Raw genomic sequence first — 16285 nt, forward strand, 5'->3', positions numbered from 1 at the left:
TCCAAGATGGTCACCACCGGGAGTGGTAAGAGGAGCAGCTGGCTCAGAGTGTGGCAGGTGGAAGGAGCTGGGTGGGGGTAGCTCCCCCTCAAATCCCCCCTCCCAGTTGCAGCCATGTCCTGCCTGGCTCTGTTGCACCTGTAGTATGCCTGCATTGTGTGCCTACTGCATACCTGCAGTACTCTGTGTTATCCTGCAACTTTTTATTCCTGGGTGGGGAACCAAACCCTGGTTAAGCTGTTCACCATATGGTCTGACCTCCATCACACACCACACCTATACCAACATCAACAGGTTCTGCCAATACAGTATGTATAAAAGGAAGCACAGCAGAGAGGTGACACAGCAGCACATGAATATAATTACATAGAGGCTGTGCTGCCCCTCTCCTGTGCATGCCTGTCTGCATGAACCATGCCGGTCTGTACATAGCAGTGGAGGCCGCGTATCAGTGTGAGAGCTAGGCCTTCACTGTCACACAGGCGAGAGAATCGGTCCTGTTGCAGCAGCAGCGGCCTGACATGCAGCGATACCTCTGGCTCGTCCTATAGCGCTGCATGGGGCGGGACACACAGCAGCCTGTTACTGGCAGGGTCATCGGGTGCAGCAGGACCGCGGTAGGTAAGTCTCTGCACGTTATATATCCGGTACCACAGATCATCTGTGACTCTCACTCATGTATGTGTCTGCATGCCGTGTACACCCGGTCACTGCTTCCAGATGCTGGCTCCTGCAAGGTACTGTACCTTCCCCTCTCTGCTGCACGCTCCTGCTACAGTGTGGGGATTTGGTTTTCACCGAATGCCGTCAGTATGTACATGTCACCACCTGTGACATCATGCTCTGTCCTGCTCTATACTGCTGCATGTGACATTGTCACTATGTCCTCCAACACGGGCTGCTGCTGCTGTGCTGGCTGATGTAACATCCCCGGGCCTCTTCCTTCTAGCCTGGCCTCATGCCTCCTCCAGCTGGCTCAGCTCATACAGTATCAGTAATAATGACACATCCTGGAGCTGTAGTATTGCGTTGCAATGCATCAGACATCAGACATTGCGGCCGTGGTAGGGCATACTATGCCAAAAAGTCACCCTACAATGCCACATGGCGAACACACAACCTCAGAGATGTGTTATAATGGGGACTGTATGTGCTTGAAAACTATGGTAGTTTTAAAAATGACAACTACAAGGTGCCGGTTCCGTATGCTTAGTGCTATCCTGTATGTATGTTGCTCTTGTTATGCGTGTTGTGTGAGGTTGTAGTAGGAGTTTATATAGCATGTAGTGGGCCTGAAGGTGTAATATTTATATTAGCGCATGTCTGCATACTGTACAGTCACCTGATGTGCTGCCAAGACTTGAGTCCCTATTCTGAAGAATTTATTTCCATATTTTCATTTTGTTACTCTCTCCACTGCTAGTGTGACAGCGGAACTACTGGGTGCAGGCTCCTCGTTATGTGGTGACAAAACAATTGGGTGTTGTTCTCTCCATCCAATCAGTACTCTTGCGGAGTGGGACAGGTGCTGGGGTATATATACTGTACCATGTGTTAATGTATAACATTATTAATACTGCAATGTTGTGTTTCCCTGGGACTGTTATACCTTAAAAAATGTTTTTAAAAATCCCGCTTGTACTACTTTTTGGTATCCAGTCTATAGATCTACAGTGTCTAGATAGACAGACAATTGGTTGACCCCATATGGTCGACATGGTCAAAATGCCAACATTATCATTAGGTCTACATGTAAATGGTTGACAGCGCTTACGATTGGCAGGTGCAAAAGGTCGACGGGTTCAAATGGTCGACACCGTATGGTTGACACCATATGGTCGACATATGGCCCCCTCAGTGACGAAAACGGGGGATGTGGTTCGCGATCGCGGCACTCCTGTGAAGCCGCTCCCCCTTTCACATAGGCTACGCCCCCTTTTCTGAGCACAGCTTTGCCGTGCAGTTGTCACGGTCACCAATTCATAAATGATGGGAGGTATGCTAATGAAAAGGGGTCTCATCAAGGCCTCACGCTTCAGCTATCCTGCTACACACAGAGCTAATTCCACAGGTCCTGATCTGAATCCACAAAACCGTAGAGACATAGCAGATACTAGCAACATTTGGGTTTTTAGATGGTACTCCATGATTGGCATACCTGGACTTTTTAATGCTGTTAATATTTCTGTCCATTGCGAAATGTAACATTTAGTGCTCAATGAAATAAATATCCTTATATACTGTAAGTCATATAAGCTGTTGAATACAGTTTTTAATGTAGCCAGTCAAGCAACATCTGTTGTGGACATATTGGTCAGAACTGAAATCTCATCACGGGGATGTAGCTGCCAGGTTAATTGCTTGGAGCTGTCCTGTTGCTTGCGTTGTAAATATGTGCTAACTTGAGCCTCAATGAGAATTGGTTCACCCATGGTGTTCTATAATATGTATTAATACAATTAATCATATTTTAATCCAGCAGCAGTACATCAGCTCCCTTATTATATTTTGGGTCTACACAATACTTTCCCAATGCTGGAACATTAGTGGGGTCCCTCTAAATGTGGTCAATGTAAGAAGTCTCATGCCTACTGTTACTGGGGGCCTGTGGTACAGTCAGGGGTGGATCTAGACTTTCTTTTAGGGGCGGCGGTTTCAGAATGAATCCTGACTCCTCCCCTCTGTACGCAGTACTCTTCCCACGTCCAGTCCGACCCTTCCATATTCAGTGAGAATTCTTTCGGGTCCTGCTTTGTCCGAAAAAATGTAAGTTAACAACCATCCTTGTTACCAGCGACATGTTTCACAAGCTCTTAAAATTATGATTATATGATTACAGTGCATCCGGAAAGTATTCACAGCGCTTCACTTTTTCTACATTTTGTTATGTTACAGCCTTATTCCAAAATGGAATAAATTAATTTTTCCATCAAAATCCTACACACAATACCCCATAATGACAACGTGAAAAAAGTTTTTGGGAGATTTTTGCAAATTTATTAACAATAAAAAAACTAAGAAATCACATGTACATAAGTATTCACAGTGTTTACTCAATACTTTGTTGATGCACCTTTGGCAGCAATTACAGCCTCAAGTCTTTTTGAATATGATGCCATAAGCTTGGCACATCTATCTTTGGGCAGTTTCGCCCATTCCTCTTTGCAGCACCTCTCAAACTCCATCAGGTTGGATGGGAAGCGTCGGTGCACAGTCGTTTTTTTCAGATCTCTCCAGAGATGTTCAATCGGATTCAAGTCTGGACTCTGGCTGGGCCACTCAAGGACATTCACAGAGTGGTCCTGAAGCCACTCCTTTGATCTCTTTGCTGTGTAACTAGGGTCGTCCTGCTGAAAGATGAACGGTCGCCCCAGTCTGAAGTCTAGAGCGCTCTGGAGCAGGTTTTCATCCAGGATGTCTCTGTACATTGCTGCATTCATCTTTCCCTCTATCCTGACTAGTCCCTAGTTCCTGCCGCTGGAAAACATCCCCACTGCATGATGCTGCCACCACCATGCTTCACTGTAGGGATGGTATTGGCCTGGTGATGAGCGGTGCCTGGTTTCCTCCAAACATGACGCCTGGCATTCACACCAAATATTTCAATCTTTGTCTCATCAGACCAGAGAATTTTGTTTCTCATAGTCTGAGAGTCCTTCAGGTGCATTTTGGCAAACTCCAGGCGTGCTGCCATGTGCTTTTTACTAAGGAGTGGCTTATGTCTGGCCACTCTACCATACAGGCCTGATTGGTGGATTGCTGCACAGATAGATGTCCTCCTGGAAGATTATCCTCTCTCCACAGAGGAATGCTGTAGCTCTGACAGAGTGACCATTGGGTTATTGGTCACCTCCCTGACTAGGGCCCTTCTCCCCCGATCGCTCAGTTTAGACGGCCGGCCAGCTCTAGGAAGAGTCCTGGTGGTTCCGAACTTCTTCCATTTACGGATGATGGAGGCCACTGTGCTCATTGGAACCTTCAAAGCAGCTGATATGTTTCTGTACCCTTTCCCAAATTTGTTCCTTGAGACAATCCTGTCTCGGCAGTCTACAGAAAATTCCTTTGTCAAGTGTGGGACCTTATATAGACAAGTGTGTGCCTTTCCAAATAATGTACCTAATTCAGTAAGGATAGCAAATTCTGCTAATTAGCAGAATTTGCTATCCTTTTCCTAGCATGCGGGGGGCCGCCCATTGCTGGGCAAGGCCGTCCAGCATGCTGACCGGAGCCTCCTCCCAGTTGGACAAGCAGAAATTGCGTTCATATTGCAATTTCTGCTTGTTAGCAGAAACAGAGAGCAGCTCCTGCCGGCGCAGCATAGCTGCCCCCGCAGGATTCCCGTCGCCACGTTCTTGATTGTGATCACGCGCCTGTTCGAACGCCGATTTGTGATCCAACCTGAATTAGCCTCCATGTCCAATCAACTGAATTTACCACAGGTGGACTCCAATTAAGCTGTAGGAACATCTCAAGGATGATCAGTAGAAACAGGATGCACCTGAGCTCAATTTTGAGCTTCATGGCTCAAAATTTTTAATACATTTGCAAAAATCTCGAAAAACTTTTTCACGTTGTCATTTTGAGGTATTGTGTGTAGAATTTTGAGGGGAAAAATTAATTTCTCTTACGTCCTAGAGGATGCTGGGGACTCCGTAAGGACCATGGGGTATAGACGGGCTCCGCAGGAGATAGGGCACCTAAAAAGAACTTTGACTATGGGTGTGCACTGGCTCCTCCCTCTATGCCCCTCCTCCAGACCTCAGTAAGATCTTGTGCCCAGAGGAGAATGGGTGCACTGCAGAGAGCTCTCCAGAGTTTTCTGTTGAAGAAGAATTTTGTTAGGTTTTTTTATTTTCAGGGAGTCCTGTTGGCAACAGGCTCCCTGCATCGTGGGACCGAGGAGAGAGAAGCAGAGCTGGCTTGTCAAGTTGGGCACTGCTTCTAAGGCTACTGGACACCATTAACTCCAGAGGGAGTCGGAACACAGGTTTCACCTGGGGTTCGTCCCGGAGCCGCGCCGCCGCCCTCCTCACAGATGCCGAAGATAGAAGCCGGATGAGAAGGCAGAAGACATCTTAGGCGGCAGAAGACATCAGATCTTCATGAGGTAAGGCGCGCAGCGGTAAGCTGCGCGCCATTGCTCCCAGTCACACACACACAGAGCAGCACTGAAGGGTGCAGGGCGCAGGGGGGGGCGCCCTGGGCAGCAATAAACCTCACATTTGGGCAAATGCAGATTGATTAGGCTGCGGAGGCAGTAAATCTATGATCCCCCCGCCATTTTTATTGAAAAATCACTGGGACCGAAGCCCGCCGTCGGGTGGGCGGGGCTTGATCCTCAGCACTAACCAGCGCCATTTTCTCCACAGAAGCTGCATGAGGAAAACGCTGGCTCCCTGGTCTCTCCCCTGCTGAACTTCACAGGCTGGAAAAAAGAGGAGGGGGGCACATTAGCGACGCAGTGAGTGGGAATTGGCATATTATATATAGAAAAGCGCTATCTGGTCATATTTTTTCCAGTGTTTTTAAGCGCTGGTGTGTGCGGGCATACTCTCTCTCTGCCTCTCCTTAGGGCCTGGTTGGGGTTTTGTCCCCTTATAGGTTAATCCCTGTGTGTGTGTGTGTGGGGGGGGGGGTGTCGGTACGTGTGTGTCGACATGTCTGAGGCGGAAGGCTTCTCCAAGGAGGAGGTGGAGCAAATGAGTGGTGTGTCCCCGTCGGTTGTGCCGACTCCGGATTGGCTGGACATGTGGCATATGTTGAATGCAAGTGTGGCATCTTTACATAAAAGACTTGATAGGGCTGAATTAGGGGGGACATCAGGGGGTCAATCCTCGGATTGGACCGACTCACAGGGGCCGTCGGGGTCTCAAAAGCGTCCCTTAACACAAGACACTACTACCGACACGGATTCTGATTCCAGTGTCGACTACGACGCAGTAAAATTGCACCCTAGGGTGACTAAAACCATTCAGTGTATGATTGTGGCAATAAGGGATGTGTTGCATATTGAGGATGAACCCTCGGTCCCCGACACAAGGGTACAATGGGTACACATGTTTAAGGAAAAGAAACAGATTATTAACTTTCCCACATCTCATGAATTAAATGATTTCTTTGGAAAAGCTTGGGAGACTCCGGATAAGAGACCGCAGATCCCCAAAAGAATTTATATGGCATACCCCTTCCCTAAGCAGGACAGGGAGATTTGGGAATCACCCCCCACTGTGGACAAGACCCTGACGCGCTTGTCCAATAAAGTGGCTCTACCGTCTCCTGACACAGCGGCCCTTAAGGACCATGCAGATCGCAGGCAAGAAACTACCTTAAAGTGTATTTATTCTCATACGGGTGCTGTGCTAAGACCGACAATTGCGTCGGCATGTGTGTGTAGCGCAATTGCAGCTTGGACAAATGAGCTGACAGATCAATTTGATAATATGGATAAGGTTACTATATTCTTAACTCTAGCCCATATAAAAGACGCAGTCTTATTTATGAGGGATGCTCAAAGGGACATTGGATTGCTAGCTTCTAGGGCAAATGCCATGTCTATCTCAGCGAGAAGATCCTTATGGACTCGCCAATGGACGGGTGATGCGGATTCCAAAAAACATATGGAAGTACTACCCTATAAGGGTGATGTATTGTTTGGGGATGGGCTGACGGACCTGGTTTCCACAGCTACAGCAGGTAAATCAAATTTTTTACCATATATTCCCCAACAGCAAAAGAAAGTAACACCCTATCAGATGCAGTCCTTTCGGTCGCACAAGTCCAGAAGCGGTCGGGGATCCTCTTTCCTCGCCAGAGGTAAGGGCAGAGGCAAAAGAGCACCTGCTTCGGCAGGTGCCCAGGAACAAAAGTCCTCCCCGGCTGCTCAAAAACCCAAGCATGACGCTGGGGCTCCCCTGAGGGAGTCCGCACCGGTGGGGGCACGTCTTCGACTTTTCAGTCAGGCCTGGGTCAGTTCGGACCTGAATCCCTGGGTGTTGGAAATAGTTTCCCAGGGTTACAAATTGGAATTCGAGGAGGTGCCCCCGCGCCGATTTTTAAAATCGGCCCTACCAGCTTCCACATCGGAAAGGGATGTAGTGTTAGCTGCAATTCAAACGCTGTGTATACAGCAAGTGATAATCAAGGTTCCCCTGCACCAGCAGGGAAGAGGTTACTACTCAACCCTATTTGTGGTCCCGAAACCGGACGGTTCGGTCAGACGTATTTTGAATCTGAAATCTCTAAACCTGTACATAAAAAGATTCAAATTCAAAATGGAATCACTCAGAGCGATAATAGCCAACATGGAGGAGGGGGAGTTTATGGTGTCTCTGGACATAAAGGATGCGTACCTTCATGTCCCCATATATGCCCCCCATCAGGAATACCTGAGATTCGCTGTACAGGATAGTCATTACCAATTTCAGACGTTGCCGTTTGGACTTTCCACGGCCCCGAGGATTTTCACCAAGATAATGGCGGAAATGATGGTGGTCCTTCGCATGCATGGAGTCACAATTATCCCATACTTGGACGATCTCCTGATAAAAGCGAGATCAAGGAAGAAATTGCTGAGCAGTGTGGCGCTCTCTCTGAGAGTGCTCCAGCAACACGGTTGGATTCTAAATCTACCGAAGTCACAGTTGATTCTGACAACTCGACTACCGTTCCTAGGTATGATACTGGATACGGAACAAATGAAGGTCTTCCTCCCAATAGAGAAAGCCCAGGACATCCAGAATATGGTCAGAGACCTGCTAAAACCGAAAAGGGTGTCAGTTCACCAATGCACTCGAGTTCTGGGAAAAATGGTGGCGGCCTACGAGGCCATTCCTTTCGGAAGGTTCCATGCAAGGACTTTTCAATGGGACCTTCTGGACAAGTGGTCCGGGTCCCATCTGCACTTACATCGGAAGATAACTCTGTCCCCAGGGGCCAGAGTGTCTCTCCTGTGGTGGTTGCAAAGTGCTCACCTGCTGGAGGGTCACCGGTTCGGAATTCAGGATTGGATCCTGGTTACCACAGACGCGAGCCTCCGAGGATGGGGAGCGGTCACACAAGGAAACATTTTTCAGGGTCTTTGGTCAGACCAGGAGTCCTGTCTACACATCAATGTGTTGGAACTCAGGGCCATTTACAACGGCCTTCGACAAGCGGAGGGTCTTCTTCGAAACCTACCGGTTCTGATTCAATCAGACAATGTCACAGCAGTGGCTCATGTGAACCGCCAAGGCAAGACAAGAAGCAGAGTCACGATGGCGGAGGCCACAAGGATTCTTCGCTGGGCGGAAAATCATGTAAGCGCTCTGTCGGCTGTCTTCATTCCGGGAGTGGACAACTGGGAAGCAGACTTCCTCAGCAGACACGATCTCCATCCAGGAGAGTGGGGTCTTCATCAAGAAGTCTTTGCAGACATAACACGTCTTTGGGGAACTCCTCAAATAGACATGATGGCATCACGCCTTAACAAAAAGCTTCGGAGGTACTGTGCCAGGTCTCGGGACCCTCAGGCAGTGGCAGTAGATGCTCTGATAACACCGTGGCTGTTCAAATCGGTCTACGTGTTTCCTCCTCTTCCTCTCATCACAAAAGTGTTGAGGATCATAAGGCAAAGAAACGTACAGACAATACTCGTTGTCCCAGACTGGCCTCGAAGGGCCTGGTACTCAGATCTACAAGAGATGCTCACAGGAGATCCCTGGCCTCTTCCTCTGAGGGAAGACCTGTGGCAACAGGGGCCCTGTGTATTTCAAGACTTACCGTGGTTACGTTTGACGGCATGGCGGTTGAACGCTGAATCCTAGCGAAAAGGGGATTCCGGAAGAGGTCATCCCTACTTTAATAAAGGCTAGGAAGGAAGTGACGGTTAAGCATTATCACCGTATCTGGCGAAAGTATGTGTCTTGGTGTGAGACCAAGAATGCACCTACGGAAGATTTTCATCTGGGTCGTTTTCTCCACTTCCTACAGACAGGAGTGGATATGGGCCTGAAATTAGGCTCTGTTAAGGTGCAGATTTCGGCCCTCTCGATTTTCTTTCAGAAGGAATTGGCTTCTCTTCCAGAAGTCCAGACGTTTGTAAAGGGAGTGCTGCATATCCAGCCCCCTTTTGTGCCTCCAGTGGCACCATGGGACCTGAACGTGGTGTTGCAGTTCCTAAAATCACACTGGTTTGAACCGCTTAACAAGGTTGAGTTGAAATTTCTTACCTGGAAGGTGGTCATGCTGTTGGCCTTGGCATCAGCAAGGCGAGTGTCTGAATTGGCGGCTTTGTCACACAAGAGCCCCTACTTGATTTTTCATGTGGATCGAGCTGAATTGAGGACACGTCCGCAATTTTTGCCTAAAGTGGTTTCTTCGTTCCATATGAATCAACCTATTGTGGTGCCTGTGGCTACAAGTGACCTGGAGGATTCCAGATCCCTGGATGTAGTCAGGGCCTTAAAGATTTATGTAGCCAGAACGGCTAAAATTAGGAAAACAGAGGCTCTGTTTGTCCTGTATGCTGCTAATAAGATTGGCGCACCTGCTTCGAAGCAGACTATTGCTCGCTGGAGCTGTAATACGATTCAGCAGGCTCATTCTACGGCTGGATTGCCGGTACCAATTTCGGTTAAAGCCCATTCCACTAGGAAGGTGGGCTCTTCTTGGGCGGTTGCCCGAGGCGTCTCGGCATTACAGCTTTGCCGAGTGGCGACTTGGTCGGGGTCAAACACTTTTGACAGCTAAAGAAATTTCCGATTTTCTCATGCCCTTGCTTGATAAACGATTTGACAACTTACAAGCCCGTTTGGATGCGGGCTTAGCTCGCATAGATTCCCATGCAACGCGCATAACTGCATTGGAGACGAGGTTGAGTGACACTGAGGACTTGGCTCAGTCTTGTCGGGAGGGGGTATCAGCCCAGGACAAATGTATTCAGCAATTGCAGGATAAGGTTGAGGACCTGGAAAATAGATCTCATAGAAATAACCTCAGAGTTATTGGTATTCCAGAGTCCTTGACGGGCCCGGCTCTCTTCTCCTATCTTAGTGTAGACCTCCCGACCTCATTGGAAATAGTAGATGATATTGAAGTCCCATATATCGAAAGAGCACATAGGCTGGGAGCAATGCGGGACAGGGCGCGAAAGCGTTCTCAACCAGTCATCGCCCGTTACTTAGACTACAGGGCCAAGGAACAAATCCTAGCAGCCTACCGTAAAAACAGGGAAGTGTTGGTCAAGGGCCATAAGATCCTGATATTCCAAGATTTCTCGGCAGCTGTGGCTCAGAAAAGAAAGGAATTTTCTGAAGTCTGCCCCCACCTGCACAGTGAAAATATACGATTTGCCCTGCTCTACCCAGCTAAATTGCGGGTCTTAGAGAATGGAAATCAGATGTTTTATACTGACCCAGAGGTGGCGCGAGCTCGCTTCCTGACTCTCAGATCCCTGACAAGGTCATCTATTACATAGGAAAGCAAACAGTGGGGCGCAAATGGTTGAACGACTTGGGTATCACCGCCTCGGGCGGATGTGTGTTAACCTGCCTTTAAAATTTTATTTTATTTTCTCTTTCTTATTTTAGTTGTTTCTGTATTAACCTGAAAGTATATATTTTTACTACTTCAGTGATTATTTTTGATAGTGTTCAGTGTGCGCACCACTGGGCCTAGTTGGTGCCCACCATAGTTTTGGTTGTTAGGAAAATGTTAGAAAATAGAGGTACGAGACATTATGGTACACAATTAAATTCCCAAATGCTGGGACTGTGCATAGCATGTCATGTTATACTGATGTTACTGCTGTCGAAATATTTACTACCCTGGAGATCTTGGGTCAAGAGGGGAGCCGTCAATATATGCTTACTTATGTTGTTTATCTGTCAGATAATTCACTACCCTGAGGGGATTGGGTAGCCATGCCGCCAACAGATTCTTCCTCATCTGAGGTAATACCCCTGAAGCCACTACAATTCATCTCTTGGAATGTGGGAGGACTTAACTCCCCCGTCAAGCGACGACGTGTGATCACGCACCTCAAACGCTCTCACCCGGATGTGATTTTCTTACAAGAAACACACTGGCTGACGGGTGAGGAGAATGTATTGAAAGTTCCATGGCTTGGTTCTTGTATTGCTGCTCCTTTCCGTTCGAAATCCAGAGGAATTGCCATACTTTTTCGAAAAAATCTCCCAGTCACTGTTTTGACAGAAATCATTGACCCCGAAGGCAGATATATCATAATGGACATAGAGCTCTTTCATTCGAAATTTACCCTTGTCAATCTTTACGCCCCGAATGTTAATACACACATATTCCTTCAAGACATCACTCACATTCTCCTAGGCAGAACTAATTATTCTTTAATAGTGGGTGGAGACTTTAACATGGTAGATGACCCTACAGTTGATAGGTCACCGACTATGCCAAGAACCACTGACTCCCAGAGCTGACACTTACTGACATTTAGAGATTCCCTGGACATCTCTGATCCATGGAGATTGCTACACCCAACAGACAAAACGCACACCCATTTATCACTGGCACATGGAACGCTGTCCCGTATTGACAGGTTCTTAATTGCCGATGACTTAATATCTCAGGTTGCCGGGGTGGACATACTTGACATATTGATCTCTGATCATGCCCCTGTTACGTTGGCATTAACCTATCCCCATATGCACCCGACAGATCGTATCTGGAGATTCCCACAATACTTAGCAGACTCGGAGGATTTTAAATTGTATCTTACGTATCATTGGACCAATTATGTGGACGAAAATATAGATTACTGGGATAGACCTGACATCTTTTGGAACGCCTCCAAGGCAGTAATGAGAGGTCACATTATTAGTTATGTCACTCGGAAAAAAAGGGAATCCAAACGGGAATACACTGCGTTAAAAGCTGCAATGTTAACAGCCTTCCAAACATACACCTCTACTCCAACAGAGCTCACCCTTACTGAGTACAAGCAGGTCAGGCGCCTGCTTGAAACTTATTTAGCCACCCAGGCGAAACACTCCCTAGACTTTACCAAAAATAAATTCTATAGATGGGGCAATAAGGCTGGTCGGCTACTGGCGACCATTGCCCGGCCTCCTAAAAAACGACACATTATAACTTCTATACACCACCTTAGGTCTGGTCGTATTATCACCAACTCTCAAGAAATAGTGGACCAATTTCAATCCTATTTTCAATCCTTGTTTAGCTCGGCACTTATAGACACTGACATACAATCACAGCTGCTCACAGACGAGGTATTGCCTGCTCTGACTCAAGACCAGAGGGAAGCCCTTGTAGGAAAAATAACGACGGAGGAAATTAATACTGTTATATCCAAATTACCTCATGGCAAGTCTCCGGGTCCAGATGGCCTGTCGGGAGACTACTACCGTATGTTACAGGCCCACAGTGTCCCCACCCTATTGGAATTGTTTCAAGCTATACATGAAAAGAGCTCTCCATCTCCTTTCTTTAATGAGGCATTTATTACACTTATTCCCAAACCTGGTAGGGACGCCAACTTTCTCTCCTCATACAGACCAATTAGTCTATTAAATGTTGACTACAAACTATTGGCCAAGATAATGGCGGTGCGGCTTCAATCTGTTCTCCCTGATATACTTACTACAACACAAATGGGTTTTGTAACTGGTCGACATGCGGTTAAAGCAATCCGCATGGAGCTGGCGGCGGTAGCGGCATCTCAGTCTCCATGTATAGATTCGAATATGCTTCTCAGCCTCGATGCCAATAAGGCCTTTGACATGGTCTTGTGGCCACATTTGTTTACCGTGTTGGAGAGAAGAGGCTTTGATACGGGCTTTATTAATTATGTCCGATACATATACGACAATCCATCTGCCTCTTTATTAATAAATGGGATCACGGGCCAACGGTTCCTTTTGGAAAGGGGTACCCGACAGGGATGCCCTCTGTCACCGCTGCTATTTAACCTGGCCCTCGACCCGTTGCTTAGGACACTACAGGATTGGTCGGTTTTTCGGGGCATAAAGGTGGGTGGGCAGGAAATCAAGCTGTCCGCTTTCGCTGATGATATCCTTCTGTATATATCTGACCCTGAACATACCCTTAATTTGATCTTAGACAAGATCCAATTATTTGGCCGCATTTCAGGTTTTAGTATCAATATGGATAAATCTAAAGCGCTACTGTTGTATGGTAATGTGACATGTCCGAGCTGGACCTCACATTTTCCCTTACACTGGGTGTCCACATATATTATTTATTTGGGGGTTATGGTACCACGTTATATGTCCGAACTATACAAAATCAACGTAAGCAAGGCCATGCTCACTCTAGCTGATGATATTAAGAGATGGGAACGTCTTCCACTGTCATATCTAGGCAGGGCTAACCTGCTAAAAATGGTGGCTGTACCGCGCATATTATATCCATTGCAAACACTTCCCATACTACTGACTAAACAGGACGTCCAAACGATTAACAAACTATTCAGAACCTTTATATGGAAGGGAGGCCGGGCACGTATTGCTCTGCGTAAACATGCCCAACCTAAGTCCAATGGAGGTATCAACTTTCCAGATGTAGTAGTTTATAACCACGCTGCACTTCTGAGATACTTGAGAGATTGGCTATAAAATAGCTCTGTATATACGAACACATCCCTCGAACAGAATTTTTTAGCACAAATGGGTCTGACATGTTTTCTTCACCAACATGATTGGGAGATACCGGATCATATCAGGTCTAACCCACTCCTGTGGTCTACTAGAAAAATGTGGCACATACTGCGCCACAATGCAAAATTGAACCAGTACTACTCCCTGCACTTGCCCTTAATTAAAAACCCAGAGTTTTTGGATGGCATGCTGCCCATCCCTTCACGACGTGGAGGGAGGCTGGTATAACAACAATTAGGTCATTAGTATCTGTGGAGGACCACCGTTTGCTTACCTTCTCAGAGGTTTCAACGAGACATGCAGTGGTCGCCTCGTCCCCCCTTCCATTTTTGCAGACGCAGTTTTACGTTAGGCATATTCTTACACATTTTGCGGAGGGGGATTGGACTAACCCACTGGATAGCCTATTACTGCACCCAGTACCGAGACACATGGCCATATCCATACACTACACTTTCTTGAGGACAATACTAGACCATGCCGCTGTGACAGGTGGCATGTCCAAATGGTTGGCTCATTTCCCCGGACTGACCATACCAACAATGGAAAAAGCACTACTATACTCTCGAAAGGTACTTCCGGCAAGCATGTACACTGAATTATTTCTTAATGTGTATCAAAATACTTATCTATCCCCGTTACGACGCTACCATATGGGAACGTCGGAAACACACTCTTGCCCAAGATGCCACCAGAGTGAGGCTGACACATATCATTGTTTGTGGGCATGCCCAATTGTACAGTATTTTTGGCATCTCATTAGGAGATATGCGGAGGCTAATTTAATAACTTATGTGCCCTTCACCCCCGAATGGGCAATCCTGGGTATTATTGATCCCACTCTTCGCATGCCATCGAAATGTAAAAAGCTACTGATAGCCCTTAGTGCGGCCGGGAAAAAAACGATTCTACAAGGGTGGATAGATAGCGCGCCACTACAGATACCACTATTTTTGAGTAAATTACATCATATATTCAGGATGGTTTGGGTGGAGGCTATTGTTGATAGAGGTAAACAGGTAGACAGATTTTTCAATCTCTGGGAATCTTATATATCCACTCTGCCCCTTACTACACGGCTAAACATTCATAACAGCCTCAAGAACACTACATGGTACGTAACTAGGCTGGCTGCACAGGACCAGCCTCTATCTTTGGTTTAAGAACAGACAATTTTGACGGCTCCCCTCACAGATACGTCCATAATGTATAACACCGTCAATATATCGACGATTTCTTCAATTATCATGCAAAAGTTTTTATAGTTTGACATTGTGTGTGTGTGTGTGTGTGTGTGTGTGTGTGTGTGTGTGTGTGTGTGTGTGTGTGTGTGTCAGTCTAGTCTAGTCACCGGAGATGATCATGGAATGTTTTGTTTTTTTGTTTAGATAGAGATAAACCAACCAAAAGATGCCGCCGAACTCCATCATACAAGCTGCAATAGATCTGACTGCTGGAGCTGCAGGTAAGTCACTGATATCTCTGTAACAGCTACAATATATCAATTTCAGGACAAAAGTACAAGCATTCTATCTAAAGCCTTGAAGTATTATTAAATAGTCTTTATCCTAAGGTGGAACAGCATGCGTTCTAACTGGACAGCCGTTTGACACTGCCAAGGTGAAAATGCAGACGTTCCCTAATATGTACAGAGGCCTTATAGACTGCGCACTGAAAACGTACAAACAGGTGGGGTTCCGTGGCTTCTACATAGGGACCAGCCCAGCGCTTCTGGCAAATATCGCTGAAAACTCCGTACTATTCATGAGCTATGGCTTCTGTCAGAAGATTGTGAGGAATATCGCTGGTTTAGACAAACATGCAACACTAAGGTGAGTCTCATTGTGGTGCCTTCATGAGACAAAAATTCCCATATATATATAAAAATGGAAAGGATATCTTCTATACACAGTGCAGCACTGTACATTATACAATACAGTGTTTTGTGCAGTAGGGTTTACATGTAGCTCCTGCATTAATGCTGTCACTAGTCATGGAAGGTACGTCATAAAATTGATCTAGTACTTGTGTTTGTTTGCAGTGATGTCCAGAATGCGGCAGCAGGCTCGGTTGCTAGTATTTTTGCTGCCATGGTTCTGTGCCCAACGGAGCTGGTGAAATGCCGACTCCAAGCCATGCATGAGTTGAAGGTGTCTGGCAAGCTAGCACAAGGACATAAGTAAGTTTTTGGTCAAATATATTGATAATGAAGAAGTAATTGACACTAAGGATTTAGAATATACTGGATGACACATCCTATGTTTTCAGGACCCATACTTTTATTTAGGTGAAGTGTTCATGTACAGTATGCATAAATCTATATATCTAAAAACTGTCTACAAGCTAAGGTGGTTATTCAGTTATCCGTAGTATGCTCTCACAGGGGTGCGAGGTAACATGAGCAATGATGTGCCACCACTAAGAGCATTCCCCCAGCACATCGCCAGCAATATGGAGTTCCCCCCTGATAGTCTGCCTGATCTCTGGTTCTGTTCCCGGCACATGCAGTCACCAGCTATCCTACAGACAAGAGTTAATAGTGACAATAACTGTTTCCTTCTTGTCATTTACGCAATAAAGGAGACTGTATCTGAAGCCTATTCAGTGTACTGACCTGCTCAGGGCTGGCATAGGGG

General features: G+C 46.6%; 1 protein-coding gene across 1 annotated transcript in view; it reads left to right on the plus strand.

The window, feature by feature from the left end:
• The first annotated feature begins 651 nt into the window (after positions 1-651).
• LOC135050596 (mitochondrial ornithine transporter 1-like) overlaps positions 652-16285 on the plus strand; it is a 39135-nt gene continuing 23501 nt past the window's right edge. Inside the window, exons 1-4 of the mRNA XM_063957043.1 lie at positions 652-737; positions 15038-15114; positions 15223-15481; positions 15691-15828. Of these exons, the coding sequence (XP_063813113.1) occupies positions 15060-15114; positions 15223-15481; positions 15691-15828 (452 nt within the window). The 5' untranslated portion in view covers positions 652-737; positions 15038-15059. The remainder of the gene's footprint in view (positions 738-15037; positions 15115-15222; positions 15482-15690; positions 15829-16285) is intronic.

This window comes from Pseudophryne corroboree, chromosome 2 (genome assembly GCF_028390025.1).
Source record: "Pseudophryne corroboree isolate aPseCor3 chromosome 2, aPseCor3.hap2, whole genome shotgun sequence".
Taxonomy (NCBI): Eukaryota; Metazoa; Chordata; class Amphibia; order Anura; family Myobatrachidae; genus Pseudophryne; species Pseudophryne corroboree.